We start from the raw sequence: 22,587 nt of genomic DNA, 5'->3' as shown, positions 1-22,587 counted from the left end.
GTCTTGAGTTAGAGTTTCTGTCATACGACTTTAAAAAGGAAGCTTTTATACAAGGCACATTACTTTTTCCTTCCCGACTTTCTGAATTGCCTTACTAATACAACCTCCTTAACAGGGAGAGAACATCTCATTGGGACCTTAAGTAAAGCAAGGGTAAGTCCATTGACTGCCTGCCAAGCCTTCTGAGCCTTGCCGGGAGCCTACCAATTTTTACACCCTTTTGGAGGTTGGTGGGGTCTCCAGAGAGCTCTGGGAAAATGGCAGCCCACAAGCCTTAGGTGCATCATCAAGGGGCCTTCATCCTACTCTCTTTATGAGCCTTCTGAGGATGGTTAAGGTCCTTCCCACACTACATCCTCTACAAGCAGTTGGAGGCATATCATGGCAGAGACTCACTGTGAGACTTAAATCTCATGAGCCCTCATTGTCAGCTTAGAAGGCTCATAAGCATTCCCTCTGAGCCTTAGGGACTCTGAGGTATTCAACCCATCCCTGCTCTGAACCTTAGTAGATTCTTTGAGGGTGCCTTCACAGTCTTAATAGGCTTCTAAGACAAAATTAGACTTAGGGGCCAGACAGTCAATTTTGCCAAAGCAGGCATATTAGGCTTCTAATGAGACTACAAAAACTTGTTTAAAATATAGCGAATGGTGAATTACCAGTGAGGCTAAGGCTAATGAGGATGACAAACATTACTGGGGAGTTCTTCCCTTCTGTGAATCCCAGCCCCCTTCCTGAACTTTCCTCTTTCACCCTGCAGTTTTGCTAAGGTCTATGGAATTTAGGAATATTTCAGAGGTATGTGCTTGTGCACAAAACAATGGAGAGATGAGAAGCTTAGGATAGGATAGGGTGCCTCAGAGCAGCCCCTTGAGCGGTCTTAGGAAATGTGTTCAACCCTGAGCTAAACTGTATAGTTAGCCAGCCAATATGTTTTCTTATTGTCAGTCTCAAGCTTATTCCGTTTAAGCTTGTCAGAGGGCCAGTGGCTCTCGTCAGGCACAGCAAGATCTGCCAAACCTCATATTATTAGAGCTGGGTGAAGATACATATTCCATTTCACAGAAGATTTAGCTATTTCTTAATTTAGTTTCATTCCAAACTGGACTAAAATTAAAAACTTTGAAATTCTCTGTGAAAAGGGGATGGAGCCTTCTCTTTGGGGGAATCTGCCTGGTGACTGGCCAGGAGCCGCAGAGCCTGGACGCCTTGGTTTCCAAAGGAACTTTATCGAAATCAGACTGTCTTGGCGGAACATTTTGAGTTTTACAAATGCCTACAAACCTGTTTCAGAGGTTTTTCTGACAAGCACTAATTATTATTTGTCTGTTATAGTAGTTTCTGGAAGCCCCAACCAAGATTGGGACGGTTTTGTGCTAGGCGTTGTTCAGACATGCAATCCCTGTCCTAAATAGCTTATAGTTAAAATAGACAAGATAGACAAAGGAAGGAGGGGAAATGGAAGCACAGCCGTGGCCTGTCAGAGGTTACACAGTGGGTAGGCAAAGCCTGAAATACAACCCAGGTCTCCTAACAGCCTAGTGTCCTATCTGTTAGGCAGATGTTTCTCAACTGGTGGTTTGTGACCTTCAACAGGGTCATGAAAGTCAGAGTGGTTGTGAGGTGTTGAAAATTGTATGGCAATGTAAAGCAAAGAAAATCCTCTTTCTCCTACTCCCTATTCACCCTTACCTATCAAGACTAAATATTCTCTGTCAATCTCTCAGAACACATTAATAAATTATGTAGGTTTAGCATTGTTATCACTGATATATTTGCTATGAAAATACAAAATATAAAGGGGGTTGACAATTTTTTACTTTGAATGAGGTGTCACTACCATGAAAAGTTTGAAAACCCTGCATTGGGCCTCACAGACTGACAGTTGGGGAGAGGTGATTGTGAGGGATTCCCCAATGAACCTATTGAAGTTTTTGAGAGAAAGCAACAATCCTATAAGGTTTGCAGGGGGTGGGGCCTCCAGAAAAGATGCCAATGCTTAGAGCATGATATGGGAATTGTGGCCCCAACACTGTTTTGGGGAGCAAATCTGACAGGACCCTTAACTATGGAGCAGCTACCACTGATCTGTAATGCAACTACCTTATACCTCTCCACCCACCCTTCCTTAAATTCTCAGGAATAACTGGAACAATTTTGCCATTGCAGAGTTCAGTAAACATTTTCAGGCAGTGGCAATGCAAAAATACTTACAGGCCATATACAGAAAATGTGTGTGTGCAAACTATATTATTCATTCATCAAGGCATTTATTTCTCAGTAATTTCAGGCCCGGAAGAAGTTAATATAAGTATTTTAGAAAGGGTTTGTATTTCTCTGATAAACAGCACTCCCCTTCTGTTTGTGATCACAGGATGAAAGCTCTCTAAGCTTGTATATGTACATTTTTACTGCTACATCATGTAGTGTGCTCTTAAGATTGAGATCTCATTCCCCAGGAAGCATTTCTGTCTAAGATTAATTGCCCTTTTAAAATCCGTGTTTGATGTATTCCTTTGCTATATCCTGACTTGGTTTAACCCTCTTTGACCTGACCTCACTGACTGTTACCGCCATGGCTGAGGCAGAAATCCTTCAGCATGATGTATGCAGTACAGACTTCAGCCTGTGGTTTTAACATCTATGGATTCAATTAGCTGAATTTTTACAAAGGTTAAAGAATTTGTCAGACACAGAACAAAACTCACCAGACTCTCTTAGGTTAATTGAATAGCTCATCTCTATTTGCTGTTCTACTTTGCTTGTCAATTTAAGAACTTGTTAAAGAACGTAGAACAGTATTATATGTAAAATAATGTAGCAGAAATGGCAAATCAGCTTCTTTTTTTCTCTAGTTAAATATGAAATGGTATAAACATGACATGGTAACAATCAGGCTTTTGTTCTGTATAAATTTCCCATCACCTTGCAGGCAAATGTTTTTAACCTATTACTGTAATTACTTTTGAATGTCCTACTCTGAGGACTTTATTAACCCTTGAAGATAAACTAGACAGTTATTCTGCTTTGATGAAAATAAGTAAGCCCCTGTTACCATTTGCTGTATTTTCACTTAGCTGGCAATACAAGTAATCCATCCATCAAGTTTTCCATCTTACAAATGGTCATCGTTACTTGATTAGCTGAAAAGTACATCAAAAATACACACATTAGAATTAAAGCATGCTTGAATCCATGATTTTAAACATGGTAGCTTAACAAATATTAAGCAAAAAAATAATTGTGGTTAAGAATAAAGTCCTTGCATTCTTGAAGTGAGTGTGACATATTTGTGTGTATGTGTGTGGGAGAGGAAGAGAGAGAGAGAGAACGTATGTAGGGGGGGAGGTATGTGTGTTTTTGTATACATATTCATAAAGAATATTTGATGGCATGATGGTGTGGGAGGTTTTATTGCTTTGAGTTTGTTTGGGATAACCCATATTGTTGAAAATGATGAAGCTATATATGTCCTTGCAAACTATTGCTAATAAAACCTTACCATGTCATCTCAGGATTTGTTCTATCTGTACTAGCATTTATTCAAAAATTGTTTTTAAAAATGTTTTAGTTTAAAGAAATGGATCCATGGTATATTTAGCTCCCTAGCTTTGTATTCAGGTTGACCTAGATTCATGAAGTCAGCTGTACAGGATTCAGAGGGGAAGATAAATTGTTTTTATAAATTTATGAAACCTCTAAAAAATCTAAACTATTTTTTTTTGCAAGAATGATGTAATAGTTAAGATGTGTTTAAAGTATGTTCTATTCAAGCTAGAAACATGTGCTTTTTTCCCACTGCAATGGTTTGGGGGAAGATTCCTGAGTATCTAGGGTATGAACTAGGACTGCTAGGCAGAGATGGCGTTCACCTTTCGAGGAGGGGAAAGACCCTATTTGCACACAGGCTGGCTAACCTAGTGAGGAGGGCTTTAAACTAGGTTCGACGGGGACAGGTGAGCAAAGCCCACAGGTAAGTGGGGAACATGAAGACCTGGGAGATGGGTCGGAAACAAGAGGGAGCGTGGGCTATAATGGCAGAGAGAAAGGAGGGTCAGGGCAAAACTGGGAGGCAAGATCAAACCAGTATCTTAGATGCCTATATACAAACGCGAGAAGTATGGGTAATAAGCAGGAAGAACTGGAAGTGCTAATAAATAAATACAACTATGACATTGTTGGCATCACTGAAACTTGGTGGGATAATACACATGATTGGAATGTTGGTGTGGATGGGTATAGTTTGCTCAGGAAGGATAGACAGGGAAAAAGGGGAGGAGGTGTTGCCTTATATATTAAAAATGTACACACTTGGACTGAGGTGGAGATGGACATAGGAGACGGAAGTGTTGAGAGTCTCTGGGTTAGGATAAAAGGGGTAAAAAACAAGGGTGATGTCGTGCTAGGAGTCTACTACAGGCCACCTAACCAGGTGGAAGAGGTGGATGAGGCTTTTTTTAAACAACTAACAAAATCATCCAAAGCCCAAGATTTGGTGGTGATGGGGGACTTCAACTATCCAGATATATGTTGGGAAAATAACACCACCGGGCACAGACTATCCAATAAGTTCCTGGACTGCATTACAGACAACTTTTTATTTCAGAAGGTTGAAAAAGCTACTGGGGGGAAGCTGTTCTAGACTTGATTTTAACAAATAGGAAGGAACTCATTGAGAATTTGAAAGTGGAAGGAAGCTTGGGAGAAAGTGATCATGAAATCATAGAGTTTGCAATTCTAAGGAAGGGTAGAAGGGAGTACAGCAAAATAGAGACAATGGATTTCAGGAAGGCGGATTTTGGTAAGCTCAGAGAGCTGATAGGTAAGGTCCCATGGGAATCAAGACTGAGGGGAAAAACAACTGAGGAGAGTTGGCAGTTTTTCAAAGGGACACTATTAAGGGCCCAAAAGCAAGCTATTCCGATGGGTAGGAAAGATAGAAAATGTGGCAAAAGACCAGCTTGGCTTAACCACGAGATCTTGCATGACCTACAAAATAAAAAGGAGTCATATAAAAAATGGAAACTAGGTCAGATTACAAAGGATGAATATAGGCAAACAACACAGGAATGCAGGGGCAAGATTAGAAAGGCAAAGGCACAAAATGAGCTCAAACTAGCTATGGGAATAAAGGGAAACAAGAAGACTTTTTATCAATACATTAGAAGCAAGAGGAAGACCAAGGACAGGGTAGGCCCACTGCTCAGTGAGGAGGGAGAAACAGTAACAGGAAACTTGGAAATGGCAGAGATGCTTAATGACTTCTTTGTTTCGGTCTTCACTGAGAAGTCTGAAGGAATGTCTAACATAGTGAATGCTTATGGGAAGGGGGTAGGTTTAGAAGATAAAATAAAAAAAGAGCAAGTTAAAAATCACTTAGAAAAGTTAGATGCCTGCAAGTCACCAGGGCCTGATGAAATGCATCCTAGAATACTCAAGGAGTTAATAGAGGAGGTATCTGAGCCTCTAGCTATTATCTTTGGAAAGTCATGGGAGACGGGAGAGATTCCAGAAGACTGGAAAAGGGCAAATATAGTGCCCATCTATAAAAAGGGAAATAAAAACAACCCAGGAAACTACAGACCAGTTAGTTTAACTTCTGTGCCAGGGAAGATAATGGAGCAAGTAATTAAAGAAATCATCTGCAAACACTTGGAAGGTGGTAAGGTGATAGGGAATAGCCAGCATGGATTTGTAAAGAACAAATCGTGTCAAACCAATCTGATAGCTTTCTTTGATAGGATAACGAGCCTTGTGGATAAGGGAGAAGCGGTGGATGTGGTATACCTAGACTTTAGTAAGGCATTTGATACGGTCTCGCATGATATCCTTATCGATAAACTAGGCAAATACAATTTAGATGGGGCTACTATAAGGTGGGTGCATAACTGGCTGGATAACCATACTCAGAGAGTAGTTATTAATGGCTCCCAATCCTGCTGGAAAGGTATAACAAGTGGGGTTCCGCAGGGGTCTGTTTTGGGACCAGCTCTGTTCAATATCTTCATCAACGACTTAGATGTTGGCATAGAAAGTACGCTTATTAAGTTTGCGGACGATACCAAACTGGGAGGGATTGCAACTGCTTTGGAGGACAGGGTCAAAATTCAAAATGATCTGGACAAATTGGAGAAATGGTCTGAGGTAAACCGGATGAAGTTCAATAAAGACAAATGCAAAGTGCTCCACTTAGGAAGGAACAATCAGTTTCACACATACAGAATGGGAAGAGACTGTCTAGGAAGGAGTATGGCAGAAAGAGATCTAGGGGTCATAGTGGACCACAAGCTAAATATGAGTCAACAGTGTGATACTGTTGCAAAAAAAGCAAACGTGATTCTGGGATGCATTAACAGGTGTGTTGTAAACAAGACACGAGAAGTCATTCTTCCGCTCTACTCTGCGCTGGTTAGGCCTCAACTGGAGTATTGTGTCCAGTTCTGGGCACCGCATTTCAAGAAAGATGTGGAGAAATTGGAGAGGGTCCAGAGAAGAGCAACAAGAATGATTAAAGGTCTTGAGAACATGACCTATGAAGGAAGGCTGAAAGAACTGGGTTTGTTTAGTTTGGAAAAGAGAAGACTGAGAGGGGACATGATAGCAGTTTTCAGGTATCTAAAAGGGTGTCATCAGGAGGAGGGAGAAAACTTGTTCACCTTAGCCTCTAATGATAGAACAAGAAGCAATGGGCTTAAACTGCAGCAAGGGAGATTTAGGTTGGACATTAGGAAAAAGTTCCTAACTGTCAGGGTAGTTAAACATTGGAATAAATTGCCTAGGGAGGTTGTGGAATCTCCATCTCCTGGAGATATTTAAGAGTAGGTTAGACAAATGTCTATCAGAGATGGTCTAGACAGTATTTGGTCCTGCCATGAAGGCAGGGGACTGGACTCGATGACCTTTCGAGGTCCCTTCCAGTCTTAGAGTCTATAAATCTATGAATCTAGGAAGCTTCAATTTCTGGTCCTGATGTTTTACAAACTGCTGAACTTCTAATTCTGTCAGTGATCCAGGACTAATAGCTAAGGCAGCATACAGTTAGGGAGCAATTCCATACTTGTAAGAAAAGGAATACAAGAAAAGATTGTGAAAAAAAATGTAAAAAATTTTTTTAAATGATGTGTGCATGAAGTTGTGTGGTTGACTATTGTGTTGGTAGGGGTGGTGTAGTGGGCCGAACCAGGTATAAGGCATTCTAAAACACTTATTTAACTTCTAAAACTATTAACAGTTCAGTTTGGTTTGGGTTTTGCATTATTATAGGTGGTTAACTCCCGTGCTAGTAAGCACTACTAAAAATATTTTATTAAACACACAGGTATAAAGAAAAAGTTAAAGCACTCTTAACAAGCCTTCCTACTTCCCTTAGAGCCTGAGGAGGTAAATGAGTAGTCCTCACCCAGAGGAGGAGCTGTATCAGCTGGTGTGCAGAAATCTCTGTTAGACTGTGCTTTGGTTAGTACCACTGATGCCAGAGGAGGCAGTTTGATCACTCCTAATAATGAGGAGTCCAGTACCAAAGAGACACAATAGGTGTTTCAACAACATATAGGATTTTAGTCACAAATATTTTGTTGCCAAGGATAGGTGAGTAGATGGCATTGATACCAAAGTAGATAATACCAGAGATATCAGTATTGGGGACCTCAGTGCCAAGAGGCTGGTACTAGTTGATTTAAGGGATGCTGAGAAGGGTGGTCCTGCAGCACTAATCAGTGCTAGAAGGACCCTGTATGGGCCTTGTGCTACTCTTTTCCTCTGAAGCTCAAGGGGAGTCAAAAGCTGAGGTGGGTTTTTTTTGGACTTAGTAAAAGAAACTCAGGGGGATTCTACTCCCTGATATCCTCCCCTTTGGTCACCTTCCCCTTATACCTATCCATATCCTTGGTCTTTTTGAGCTATGTGGGGAATGTACCACACCAGAAGACCAATGTTTGCTTCCCAGTCCAGAGCTAAATCCCCTTCTCCACCACACAAGGGAGTTTATTAGTCTGCATCACGGCAACAGATTTGATTTCTTGATTGGGAATGGCATGCAAATTCATTTGTATCTTCTAGTTATATCCCCTCAATTTGGGAATCATTTTTAATTTCAGTGGGTTCTGGAGCACCATCACTGTGAACCACCTGATCCTGTAAATCAGGAAGTAGGCTTTTCCATTTAGTTTGAGATCCCTCCCACCCGCCTTCCCCATCCCGTTTCTGGAACCTTGTCTCCTGAGAGCATCCTATGTCAGTAGGTGCAATCACTTCTAAATCTCAAAGAAGTGGATAAAGTTCCTCAAGAACACAGGGAAAGGGTTTGATTCTTGTTACATTGATTCCCAAAAAGACTACTGGTGCCCTATAGTGGATCAGAGACAAATGAACACGTTAAAGTTCAGAATGGTGACTGTTGCCTCAGTAATTCCAACCATAGATCCAAACTCAAGGTGTATGGCTCTCAAACTCCAGGCTACTTTCATATAGCGGTTCACCCTATCCAGAGAAGGTATTTGAAGTTTCAGGTGGGCAGTTCCCACTATCAGTACAGGGTGCTACCATTTGACTTATTGACAACACCTTGAGAATTTAGGAAGTGCCTATTGGTAGTGGCAGATTACCTTGGGAAACAAGGAGGCCAGTTGTTCTCATATTTGGATCAGTGTCTCATTCATGGAACATTGCATCAACGAGTAATAGACTCTGATCAAAGGACTCTTCATCATTTTGCCTCCCTAGGCCTGAAAGTAAATGGAGAAAAGCCCAATACTGACTCCATCAAAAGGACAGAGTTTATAAGAACTATGCTGGAGTCCACATCAGCAGTGGCTTTATCTACCACAGGAAAGACTTCAAGCTATACTAGATGTATTCATCCACCTAGAAACTCACCACAGAACATCGATGAGAACCTCCTGCATGGCCTCGCATATGCACAACTCAGCGTGCCAGACCTTACCTTATATGCATGGAAGTATGGCTGAAGTCTATATATTAGCCAAGCAGATATTATCTAGATATATTAGTACACATTCTACTAGAAGGCTTGTCATTACATTTGTAGAAAGTCTGCAAAGGGATGTCTTTACCCCCTCCATTACCATCAAAGACTGTGGTAACAGATGCCATCACACTAGGATGGATAGCCCATGTAAACAACTCTAAAACACAAGTTTTGTGGGAGCAGGACTTCATATAAATGTCTTGGAGCTAAGAGCCATTTGTTGGGTGCTCAGCTTTTCTCCAGCTTCTAAAATGACTGACAAGTCATATTGTGAAAGACAGCCCTATAGCCAGGTTTATATAAATAAGCCAGGGATAGCAATATCCACTCTGCCAGAAGGCTGCAAGTCTGTGGAACTTCTGTATCCACCAGAAAACTACCCTGAGAGCAGTACCACCTGCAAGGATTACAGAATATACTGGTAGATCACCTCAGCAGACAATTTTCAAGCGACCATGAGTAGCTGATAAATGACAACAGAATACAATATGTGTTTCTGAAGTGGTGTCATCCATCCAAACAGCCCTTTGCTGCCAGAGAAAACAAGAAGTGTTGAAAATTCTACTCCAGAGTGAGGCAAAGTCAGGTATCCAATGCCATTATGATAAAATGGTCCCCAGGCCTGATGTATTTTCACCCTCCAATTCCATTAATCCCAAGCATTTTCAGAAAGTTCAGGCAGGACTCTGCCAAAATTATCATAGTACCTCGAATGTGGCTGGGACAATTTAGGTCCAAGTACTGAAGAATCTCTACATGCAACCTCCAATATAGTTGCTTCTCCTACCAGATGTGATATCACAGATGTGATCAAATCCTCCATCTGAATCCACATTTCCTGCATCTCATGGCATAGATATTTGCTGGCTGACTTCTGTGGAGGAAATCTGTGCATCTGACTTACAAAACATCATAATTCACAGTAGAAAAGGCTCTGAGAGGAATATTTATGCTGTTAAATGGAAAAGATTTATGCTTTGGGTGCAATTATCTAGCACAGATATCAGACATACTTAATACTTCAAAGAACTCTGGACTGTCAGTGAGCTCCCTGAGGGCTCACATAGCAGTCATCTCTGTTTTACACCCTCCAGTTCAGGGTTATTCCATATTTACACACCTACAGTAGCTGGATTCCTAAAGGGCATTATGAAGATATACCTCCCAATCAGAGATCTATCACCTTTCTTGGGATCTATTTATTATTCTGACAGGGTTAATGGATTCACCTTTCTAGTCATTTCAGTCCTCGATCTAATTAACTGTTCATCCTGTGCACTAAATAGGACAGCAGTCCAGTATGATAAATAGTATGTGATTACTTTATTCTACTGTATATACATACACATATTAAAGTTACATGAGAAACTTTAATTCTGGAATTTCCTGTTGTACAGTGCTTGACTGTGTAAACTTAATAGTCTCTGAGGCCACGTCTACACTACTCGATAATATCGAATTAGCTAAAATTGGTTTAATAAAACTGATATTATAAATTCGATTTCACGCGGCCACACTACGCACAGTAATTCGGCATTGTGCGTCCATGGTCCGAGGCTAGCGTCGATTTCTGAAGCATTGCATTGTGGGTAGCTATTCCGTAGCTATCCCATAGTTCCCGCAGTTTCTCCCGGTCCTCTTCCGAATGAGTATGGGTTGATATTGTCGTGGGTAGGTTCTGGCCGTACATGTCATCAGTCATTGCTTCCTCCGCGGAAAACCAAATCAGTCTGCAATCCTTCCCGCCGTTTTTCCCTGGATTGCCCTGGCAGACGCCATAGCACGCAACCATGGAGCCTGTTCAGCTTTTTTTTTTCTCGCACCGTATGTGTACTGGATGCTGCGAACAGAGGCGATAACTCCAGCGCTACACAGCAGCATTCATTTGCTTTTGCATGATAGCAGATGATGGTTACAGTCGTTCTGTACCGTCACTGCCGGAGTAAACTGCCATGAGATGACGCTATCTCTCCCCTCTGTACGTTCCACTGCTATCATGAGTGCCTGCTGAGATCGGCCGGGCGCAAAAGCAAATTGGGAATGACTCCCTGAGTCAATCACTCCTTTATGGTTTCTAAAAAAGACGTCATCCTGCTAGAAAGGGGCAAGTGTACTAGAGGACCAGTTTTATCAGAGACACGCTGCTCCATGTCAGTATTCAAGGGGGTGCCCTGCACAACCCCCCCGTTGCTTCCCTCCTCCCCCACCTTCTGGGCTACCGTGGCAGTGTCCCCCCCTCCCCCATTGGTGTCATAAGTATAAAGAATGCAGAAATAAGAACAGAGACTTGTTAGTGAGATAAAATGTGGGAGACAGCCTCCTGGGGCTATGACAGTCCAGGCAGTACAGAATCTTTTCTTTACACAGGAAAGAGAGGGGGCCTGATTGAAGCTCAGCCCCCAGTTGCTATGATGAAGCGGTTACCGCCGTTCTGTACCATCTACTGGGAATAACTGGAGTTCATTCCCATTTTTACCCAGGCACCCCAGCCGCCTCACCTAATGCCAGCCAGGAGGCACTCACGGCTGATGGCGACAAGGTATCAGTCATATTGTACCATCTACCACCGGGGAGGGGAGAGGAGCGGATACTGCTCTTCACTGCTACAGCATCGCATCTACAGCAGCATTCAGAACACTAGGGTGACATTGAAGAAGTCAAGAAATGATTTCTTTCCCTTTTCTTTCCAATGGTGGTGGGGTGGGAGAAACTGAGGAGGTATTCCCTGACCACGCCAGACACTGCGTTGAACTACAGATACTGGGGCTCAGCAAGAATGCAAATACTTTTCAGGACTGCTGTGGACTGTGGATAACTGGAGTCCTCAGTACCCCTCCCTCCCTCTCATGGAGCGTCCATTTGTTCTTGCTTTCTGTTACAACTTGTCATGCACCACTGGTATCTCGGAGATTTTTTTCAATGCTTTGCATTTCGTGTTCGTGACGGAGCTCTGATACAACAGATTGTCTCCCCATAAAGCGATCAGATCCAGTATCTCCCGTACGGTCTCATGCCGGAGCTCTTTTTGGGTTGGGACTGCCATCGCCACCCGTGGCTGATCAGAGCTCCGCGCTGGGCAACAGGAAATGTAATTCAACAAGTTTCGCGGCTTTTCCTGTTTACCTGCGCTGCTCGCTGCATCTGAGTTCAGATGCTGTCCATACACGTCTAGGTGTCGGTGGCACTGTAGGGCATACCGCTCCCAGCCCATAACTCGATTTCTGTCCACACTAACCCTAATCCGATATGTTTATATCGATTTTAGCGCTACTCTTCTCGTCTGGGAGGAGTACAGAAATCGCTATAAAGTGCTGTTTATATCGCTATAAAGAGCGTTGTAGTGTGGACGGGTACAGCGTTAAATCGATTTAACGCTGTTTAAATCGATTTAAACGCATAGTGTAGACCAGGCCTGAAGTAATTTATTTGTATGCTACACCATCTGTAAGACGGGGTCAGGAAGGAGGATGGAGACTGCCTGACCTGCCTTGTAAGATAGGAATATGAAGCTTTCCTCAATAATGAGGACTGTGAAGTATGCAAACATATGAATAGTAGTCAGTAGAAGAGCAGAGACTAGAACTCATGGTCATCTTCTGGTTCCTAGCCCAGCTCACTTTCCCTTAGGCCAAAAGGGTATTTTGCAGCTGTTGTTTTGTCGGTTTTCCAAAGCCTTTAGAATATGTCTACACTGCAAGTGAAGTTGTAACAATAGTAGTATAGATGTGACAGCATGGACTTCAGCACAGGTTAGCAACCAGACTGTGTACCCAGGGTTTCCACTAGGCTTGTATTTTGGTTGCCAGCCCATGTTGAAGCCCATGTCACCACGTCTATGCTACTGCTGTTACCCGTTCTATCTAAACTAGAGTTATCCAGGTTTGTCTATCCATGCTACAATCATAGCTTCATGTGTAGTATAGACATACCCTTGGAGAGCAGGATGTGGCTTGGTAGTATGCTTGCTGCAAATATAATGTTCTGAACAGCAAGTCTCTAACAAAGAGATGGTTAGAGGTTTATGTCTCAGCCAGATCTAGATTTCTGGATTTTCATAGGGACAGTAAAAGACTTCCCTGATCCAAGGACAATCACTCTGCCAATTTTAAGTCCCTATTCAAAACTGTGGAGGTACTAAAGATCTTCAAATAAATTATTAGAAAAAATGTTGTAACATTTACATAACTACGTATATTACCTTAACCACAGTCTCAAAAAGGGTTGGAAAAAAAAATTCAGCCTGAGGCAGAGACCAAGCATGGAAAATTTCTATCTGAATCTATCTGATCAAATAGAGTTTGATAAAGTTATAAGCCATTGAAAATAGAGGCTTATAATGTAAACTCCTATAGTTAAGGCCCCCCTTAACAATGTTGCCTGTAATAATATAAAAATATTTGCTTATCTTAGTGTTTAAAACTACTGGAGTTTTCCTTTAAAAGAGACTTTTTGATGTAGCTATGATTTAAGTGCTCTTTCTGTTCATCTCTGGTTTTTTGGACTGTGATGTCTGACAATAAGAAATTGACAATAGTTCATTCATTAAGGGTGATTTAGCTTATAAATTGCAGCTGTAATGTCATTAGCCAATGGCAGTTTACTATAGGTGGGTTCAGATAAGCCATGTCACTCCTAATTTACCTGTCTGATTGCACATATTTTCTTAGTTTGTGGAACATCCTTAAACTGTTTCTTTTTTCTTAATCTTTATTTATTAAAGCACTGAAGACTGGAGAATGTGTATTATAAATTTTATGAGTTTTAGCAGATGTGAGCCAAGAGGTAGAGTTGTGTGTCTATTTACCTGCCCTAATTTTTCTTGGCTCAATCCAGTCACATTAATCTACAATTTCGTCCTCACTAGAATCATATACATGCAAAAATAATAGGACTGACAGCTATGTAAATACATGTTGTAGTTATGAATTATTGTTTTGAAGATGTCTAGTTGTGGAGACATTTTGTCAATATATTAAGTACTTGAAGATATTTGCATTGTATCATAGAGAATTTATATGAAAAATCAGTTTGCTTTGACCATATTTTCTGGCATTTCCCTTTTGCTATTGAAAACCTGTCAAAACCTTTTCCTCACTATCCTACTTCTTGATTCTGCAATAAAACATGTTGTTGTTTAAATTTGAGCATTACAAATTGTGTTATCATTTGATTAAATAGAGGAAAACATGAAATGGTAGCCCTTATTTATGTTTGCCTGAAAAAAGGGGGAAAGAAAACTTAATCTTATAAACAATGATTGACTTAAGTATAAAGTATATTTAAAATAACACTAATATTATAGGTCTCTTTTGAATATTCAACTGAATATTTTTGTAATAAAAACACTGTAGCAGTGAGTCTTGCTATATTTAAATTATATGATTTATTTTGATGACAGTGAAATGTTATGATGACCAAATATCTTGGAACAATATAGGTTACTGGTTTGTGGAATGAAACGTCATGCTCCCATTATTCATTTTTCACTCAAGCCAAATGCATTTGCTCCTCAAGTTATGTGGATTGGTCACACTGTATCAGTGCATCAAAGTCCAGAAGTAATGGTCACTCCAGAAAAACCTCCATGGATAAATAACACTTAATATAGAATAAGGTGGAATTGTTTCCGAAAAATAAATAATTTTGCTATAAAATAATTTCTTCAGCAAGGTAACGAGCCAAAAAGATATTATAATGAAGCTGCATTTTGAAAGCTGTAAAAAATATTGCAATATTTGGTAAGAAATGTTTATTTTAACCATATTAAAAGCATCCCACCTTCCCATGGTAAACACATGGTTCGTGCAAGCTATCATTTCTTATATACCATTGGCCCTGTATATTGATGACAGCTTGACAAATAATGTTTCAAACCCAGCAAAATGTCTGTTAATCTGAATTATCGTATCTTATTTTAAAATGGTAGCACTCTCATTTTATGCGCTGTCCACAATAAGGCCCCAAACCTGCAAACATTTATGCAAATAGGTAGTTCCACTGAAATGAATGGGAGTACTTGCAGACATGCATTTGTAGAACCAAAGCCTAAGGTTAAACCAAACTAATAATTAATGTGTTTAATCAAGGATTTTGTGGGATGGTTTCTTTGTATGTGGACAAGGTTTTTATTTTTTTTAATCACTGAACTATTTTAACTAAAATGGGATATATAATACCCTGTAGGTAATCTATAATGCAGTACTTTGGGCAAGAATCCCTGTCTAGTAGCTTATGAAACCAATTTCATGCTAGCAACAACCAGGTCCAAGCATAGCTGATGCTAGCGTTATTTGAACTGTAGTGAGGACGGAGATACCCATGCAGACCAGCTATCAGAACATGTTATGACAGGGTTGGCAAGGCTTTATCCTGGTTACAAAACACAGTTAAGATCCTATCTATGCTATGTATTAGGAACCATGTTGTAACCAGCCCTTTGCCTGATAGAGCCAGCAAGTTTGCCTTCATTTCCTAGATTCTGCTATCTTACATAAATTTTTTGGTGGCACAATCGTTCTTTCTGTAGCCAATTCTGTTGGGAAAATAGGAGGTTTGTAAGTGATGGTATAGGGAAGGCAGTGACATTTGTGCGCACTGTGTACAGATTTCTCTGTGGTAGATTCCTATAGTATAAGGATGTCTGAATTTGGCATCTAAACATTAAAAGGTCACTGGTTTCTTTTCTTTAACCACTTTCTGAAGCAGATCTCAAATTACCTTACTTCTCATTTCAAGACTCAAATAATCTGTCAAGCTTTTTTAAAGCTAGTTTTGACTCAGCATGTGGCCATCAGGTCACAATTTTAGCTGGTTCCCATCCTTTAAATTTAAGGATCGGAGCTTTTTCATCCTTCAGGACAAGTATAAGTAAAGAGAATTGAAATATTCTTAGCTTGTATCCCTCTTGAATTAGGAATCACTTGCTAACATAGTTATCCCAATAGATGAAACTGAGTGAGAAATTGGACTAATTCAGTTAACTTTCTGAGTAACTCTTGATAATGCTGCCATAGTCTTTTTAAATTTAGTAATTCTTATTAAAACAAATGTACTCCAGAAATATTCCAGTAATTTGAAATAGATATAGTGGCTTATTTTGTGTGTTACTTCTGTTTCAGTAGAACCCCTATGAAAGCATGAAAATTAACTATTAAGCTTGGGGGTTCATGTTGTTTAGTTTTGATAGCTGTACTTTACTTTTCTTAACTAAAGCAAGACATCATTTGAGCAGATTTTTAAGTGTGATATCTGTAGCTGGGGAAGGTGGAGGTGTCTTTATAATTTTAAGAACAAATCATTACTGTCACAGAGAACTGTAAGTAATGGACACTTTCATTGTTTCACTGTAACAGAATTTCTCAGAATTCATTTCAACTCAGTTTCTGTTTTAGATGATGCAAACTGCAGTTTCAGCTTTCTCCATGTCACTGTTTCCTGCTCTTCATTCAGTTAAATGTGTAGTAGAAAGCCATTAATCACTTTATCACTGCAATGACTTTCAGCATACAGTAAATTAGACTTAAAGCTGTTTTGAACTGTGAATTGATTAGTGATCTTTATTTTTCTTTGCATTAGATGGACAAAAGAAGAATCAAGTGATGGTTCATGGAATTGAGCCGATGCTTGAGACACCAGTACAGTGGCTAAGTGAACATATGAGCTATCCTGATAATTTTCTTCACATTAGTATTATTCCCCAACCTACAGATTGAAGAATCAGCTGTATCAGATATAAGGATTATCCTCAGGCTGGATTTACCAGGGCATGTTAACCTTTTACTTATGTCAGGCTTGGTGGAGGCAATCTGACCAGAAAAACCTCACTGCTGCAAGCCAAACAGGAAAAAAGATCCCATCACTAGATAAGGACAATTGGGCTGGTCTTAGTTTGCATCACCACTGCTTTTCTCCACTGCCGTCATTAAACCTCAGTTGTGACATGAAAGACTTTACAGGACCATTGAAAGTCTGCTGTTTTCTTGTAAAATATAATGAAGCTGAAACTATTAGCCTGAAGAGCAAATGGAAATATGTGCCACCTGATTTGTATTTCTGATTAACAAATAAACAAGGGTTTTTCCTAATGTAACAATATTTCAGCTTTGGTTATAGTGGAAACATTGGTTTAATTTTCTAGAAAATTAGATACCAAGAGAAATTATGTTATCAATAACTTCTAGTAACTTTTTGTAAAAGATCAAGTTACAGTAAACCCAGATTTCCTTAATAGGAATTTCATATGTTTACAGTATGTCTATTGGTATGAAAACTGTCTTTAACTTTGATAACAAGCAGTGAGAAATTTTTAAATAAAAACTCTGAACATATATTTTGTCATTTAAGAACATGCACAACTTAGTCACAAGTGTTTTTGATTTATATGCAGTTTGTCACTGAATATACTCTGGTGTAAGTTTATCATTCAAACTAGTTTTCAGTGGAATAGTAATGGTGTAGGATAATTTGCTCAGGAGCTGTTGTGGCATTCTTCTGATAATTTAAAATGTCTTCTGAGATAATTTTTTCTTTAATCAATAAAAATGTAAAAGAATGTTGCAGATTATCATACCATTCTATTTATTCCCATAGATTAGAAATTGGTCACATCACAATATGATAAACAGATGTACTGTTTTTGAACAATTTTGAATATTGGAAAATTGAGCCTTTTCTGAGCTAGTTCTCATTGTGAGTTCAGTTTCCTAATGTGGTCCCATGGCAATCACCACATGAAGTATCAACAGTTTATAATCTCATTGCAATAGATTTTACTTAATTTACCAAATATATTTATAGGTTACTGGAGCTCATGCTCCAATTTTTGTAAATTTTTATTACATCATTGCAGTTGCTACAGCGATCTTACCTTTTTTTTATTTTATTTTTTATTCATTCATCTTGTCATGAGCCATATTACTCTGTCTGCTTATTCTTGGTTGCTGCAGACAAGAGTATGTTGTAAGCATATTGTCATGTAAATATTTTCTTAAAGAAACATGTTATTTTCTCCAAAAAAAAAAAAAAAGAAAGAAAGAAAACATTTGCAGTTATTACTGAAATTTTGACTTGCAAATGTCCTTATAGCTCACACTGCTCTCTGCCCCCACTCCCTCCCAGTCCCCTTTTTAGGAGCACTTACCTGTATTTGATTAAAAAAAATAAACTCATACACAAAGAAATGAAAGAAACAGCATTGACATAAAGTGAAGATGAGGACAGAAAAAACATAAAACCCTAAAGGAAAAAGTTAGTATGACCATGTAAATTAGAAACAAACAGGATTTTTTTAATGGTGTATGTAAATGAGGAAATATAATTAAGGAAAGTCAAGAGGGGAAAGGAATAGTGAAATAGCTACATTCTTAATCTGTGGATTTGTAGGGATTAAAAAACTGAAAAATACGTTGACCTCTGTTTTATTCAGAATGGTATATAGTTCAGTTACGGCTGGACAATATTGTTGAAGGATTCTAGTTTCCATTTATGTTTGGAGTTTTCTCCACAATGTTTTGACTGATTTCTTTCAAATTTTCTCAAGTGAAGGTGTCTAAATATCCTGGAGAAATTCAAAGGGGAGAGCAAATATTCTGTAGAGCATTCGTATAAAAGGAAGGCTTGTAGGCACTGATATAATATATTTTTTCTATTAGTGAGGCAAAATAAAAAACTTCAGGGGAGGCAGCACATTAAATGAGCTATGAAGACTATTTCATCTGTTTAAAAATAAATGGTATTAAGCCATTGCCAATCTTTACACATGCTCTTTTTGTATGACACTAGCATTTTAAATATCTGGGTCTCTTCTCAAGGCCCTTATTCAGTAGTAAGTCAAGCCTCTAAAACTTGGTATGGAACAAAGACAAAAATGTAATGCTTGGCTTTCATATATTTTTTCTTTTTATTTTAACTATTTCAACCTTACGGTTTATTAAAAAATAAAATAAAGTTTGAGTCTCTTTATTTTTCAGTAAAAATAATAAGCATAATGGCACTAAAAACGTTTTGTGATATGTGGTGACTAAGGGGGAAAGATACTTAAAGTATAGCAAATGTGGTTTAATTGTCTAATTTACATATAGAACTGATGAAGTTACATATCTAAACAAAAGACCTACATCACAAGAATGAAACGAGGTGCTTACTTAATCTGAGTTTAATCACAGGAGTGTTTCTGCATTTCAGAATTGTTTTATTTTTACTGCGTTTGTGAATGAATGTTGTCAGATCTGATATGAATAGAAAATATGTTGAGGTCTAATTTAAGTGTTACTTTTAAGATTGAAATGATATAACTCTTGAGAAAACAAACTCACTCCAAACTAGTCAAAATCAAAAGCAGTATTTCTGTTGTTCTACATGATTGATGTAGTCTATTTACAAAATGAATTCTTAGAGCTCATGGAAAGTGCCATTTCCACAGACACCCCTGGAAACTTGAGCTCTGGTCTACACTAACACTGTAAGTCAATCTAAGTTACGCTAGTTGAGGTACATAAGTTACGTAACTGAAGTTGATGAACAGCAGTATCTACATCGTGCTATGTCGACGGGACATGCTTTCCTGTAGACGTAGCTTCCGTCTCTTGGGGAGGTGGAGTACAGATGTTGATGAGAGAGCACTCTCCCATTGATGTAGCGTGTCTTCACCAGACCCACTAAATCAGGGGTAGGCAACCTATGGCATGCGTGCCGAAGGCGGCACACGAGCTGATTTTCAGTGGCACTCACACTGCCCGGATCCTGGCCACTGGCCTGGGGGGTCTCTGCATTTTAATTTAATTTTAAATGAAGTTTCTTAAACATTTTAAAAACCTTATTTACTTTACCTACAACAATAGTTTAGTTATATATTATAGACTTATAGAAAGAGACCTTCTAAAAACATTAAAATGTATTACTGGCACAAAAAACCTTAAATTAGAGTGAATAAATGAAGACTCGGCACACCACTTCTGAAAGGTTGCTGACCCTGTGCTATATTGACGTGGTGCTGATTTAGCAATAATGTATCTATACACCAGGTAAAGCATATTAATGAGTACTGGGCACTATTTCATGTATGCATTGTACTTCATCGTGTTCTGCAGAGGCCACAACCTCTGCTGATGTTGAAAAAAGTTCATTCTCAATAGCTATTTAATCTTCAGCAACTTGCTTGAGACTCTCAACCAGGGCCCCAGTTGTGATGTGGATGCCTGTCCACTAACACCTAGACAGTGTATTTCACTCTAGCTGCCAAACAGCCGTCAATAGGTAAATACACTTGATCACTACTCACTGTGATGTTTTATAGACTGTATGCCAGTTAAGATAGTCTTAACTTCCTTCTGTGCATATCTTTCGGTGTGAAAGCAATGAGAATAATTTTCGTTCTGCAGGCCTGTCATTTTCATAGTTAGGAAAATAAACCTCAAGTTGTGCAAGTGTATATCTGTTTGGCAACACTGTCATTTATAGACACTTGCTAAAGCTAAAAATTGAACCCTGAGTTATAAAACAAATTTATCCCTCAAAAAATAGCATTTGGTGTAAAACAGCCTGTGTGTCAACGAATATACACACTGAATAAGAGGACTGACAATAAAAAGACTAAAGAATGCTTTTGTGAATATTGTCTCAGATACTTTCTGAAATAACATGCAAGAATTATTTAAACACAACAAACATTGAAGAAGTTAACATTGGTCTAAAATGCAGGCTTAAAAGTTTAAAGTAAATTTAACCTCAAGATGAATGCTTATTTAAATAAAAGTGACTTTTGCAGAAGCTATTAAGATATTTGTATGAGTCTACATTATTTTAATTGTGCTGTAGACTACAGCACATAACCTTGATTAGTACTGTTGAAATACATACAGAATTAGCAGTAACAAGGATGAAATTTGCCCGTAACTTAACAGAGCAGACTTAACTATTGGGTCTAGTTTTTTTTTTAATACCAATAATACCTCTCTCTCCCTATCTGAATACAAACTAAGGTTCTGATCCTGTAAATACTTACTCATGTGTTTAGGTATTTGCAGGATCAGAGCCTAAAATTAATTGATTCTTTCTGAGCACTGTAAGGTTTGAGTGAAGACAAGTTTACACCATTTGTAATACTATACTTAAAGTTGCATTTATCAGTAGTTACCACACACTGGTATCCAAGAGATCACAATTATTTTCCACTCATAAGTATTGAGAAAGACTGCAGTAGTTCATATATCAGTTTTGACTTTTCAATGCCTACCATTTTATTTCTCCAGTATGGGGGAGAGAAAATTGGGTTTCCCCCCATTGTTAAAAGGAGATCATTTTGTTGTAGCTTCATAAATTATTCTCCCCCAGTAAGTGATTGACCTATGTGCTCCAGAACCTAAGCTTTCATTTAAAAATTTTTTTTTTAAGATTAAATACTGGGTCCATTAAAGGCCACGTCTACACTACGGGATAATATGGAATTAGCTAAAATCGGTTTTATAAAACTGATATTATAAATTCGATTTCATGCGGCCACACTAGGCACAGTAATTTTGGCGTTGTGCGTCCATGGTCCGAGGCTAACGTCGATTTCTGAAGCGTTGCATTGTGGGTAGCTCTTCCGTAGCTATCCCATAGTTTCCCGCAGTCTCCCCCGCCCTTGGAATTCTGGGTTGAATCATTATTGTCGCGGGTGGTTCTGGTAAATGTCGTCAGTCATTCCTTCCTCCGGGAAAACATCAGCTGACAATCCTTTCACAATACGCCGTTTTCCCTGGATTGCCCTGGCAGATGCCATAGCACGGCAACCGTAGGAGCCCAGTTTCAGCTTTTTTTTTCCGGCACCGTATGTGTACTGGATGCACCGCGGAGAGAGAGGCGAAACTCCCAGCGCTACATCACTAGCGCAGCATTCACTTGCTTTTTGCAATGATAGCAGAGATGGTTTACCGGTCGTTCTCTGTTACCTTTCTCTACTGCTCAGAGAAAACTGGCAATGAGATGACGGTTATCTCTCCCCCTCTGTACTTGTCCGCTGCTATCATGGTGGCCCCTGGCTGAAATCGGAGCCGGGGGCGCAACGCAAAAGCAAAATTGGGATTGACTCAGCTTGGGACTGAGTCAATCCTCCCTTATGGTTTCTAAAAATAAGAGTCAGTCCTGCCCTAGAATAAGGGGGCAAGTGTAATTAGAGGACCAGTGTATCAGAGCACAGCTGCTCTGTGTCAGTATTCACAGGGGGTGCCCCTGCAAACAACCCCACCCGTTGCTTCCCTCCTCCCCAACCTTCCTGGGGCTACCATGTGGCAGTGCCCCCCCCCCCCATTTGTTTGTCTATGAAGTTATAAAGAATGCAGGAATAAGAAACAGAGACTTGTTAGTGAGTATAAAATGAGGGGAGGCAGCCTCCCGGGGCTATGGACAGTTCCAGGCAGTACAGAAATCTTTTCTTTACACAGGAAAGGGAGGGGGGCTGATGAAGCTCAGCCCCCAGTTGCTATGATGAAGACAAATTACCAGCCATTCTGTAACCATCTACTGGGAGGAACTGGAGATCATTCCCATTTTTTAATACCCCAGGCACCCCGCCGCAAGCCTCACCTGAGGCCACCAGGAGCAACTCACGGGCTGATAGGCGA

At 39.5% G+C, this 22,587-nt stretch overlaps 1 protein-coding gene across 8 annotated transcripts in view; it reads left to right on the top strand.

Moving 5' to 3' along the window:
* Positions 1-18,931, top strand: part of ATG5 (autophagy related 5) — a 138,845-nt gene extending 119,914 nt beyond the window's left edge. For all 8 annotated transcript variants that reach the window (XM_075063865.1, XM_075063864.1, XM_075063870.1 and 5 more), the window contains exon 8: positions 16,562-18,931. In XM_075063865.1, coding sequence (XP_074919966.1) covers positions 16,562-16,698 — 137 coding nt within the window. In that variant the 3' untranslated portion in view covers positions 16,699-18,931. The remainder of the gene's footprint in view (positions 1-16,561) is intronic.
* Positions 18,932-22,587: the final 3,656 nt, after the last annotated feature.

The sequence above is a fragment of the Chelonoidis abingdonii genome, chromosome 3, assembly GCF_003597395.2.
Source record: "Chelonoidis abingdonii isolate Lonesome George chromosome 3, CheloAbing_2.0, whole genome shotgun sequence".
In the NCBI taxonomy this organism is placed as follows: domain Eukaryota; kingdom Metazoa; phylum Chordata; order Testudines; family Testudinidae; genus Chelonoidis; species Chelonoidis abingdonii.
This window is presented reverse-complemented; position numbering and strand designations above follow the sequence as displayed.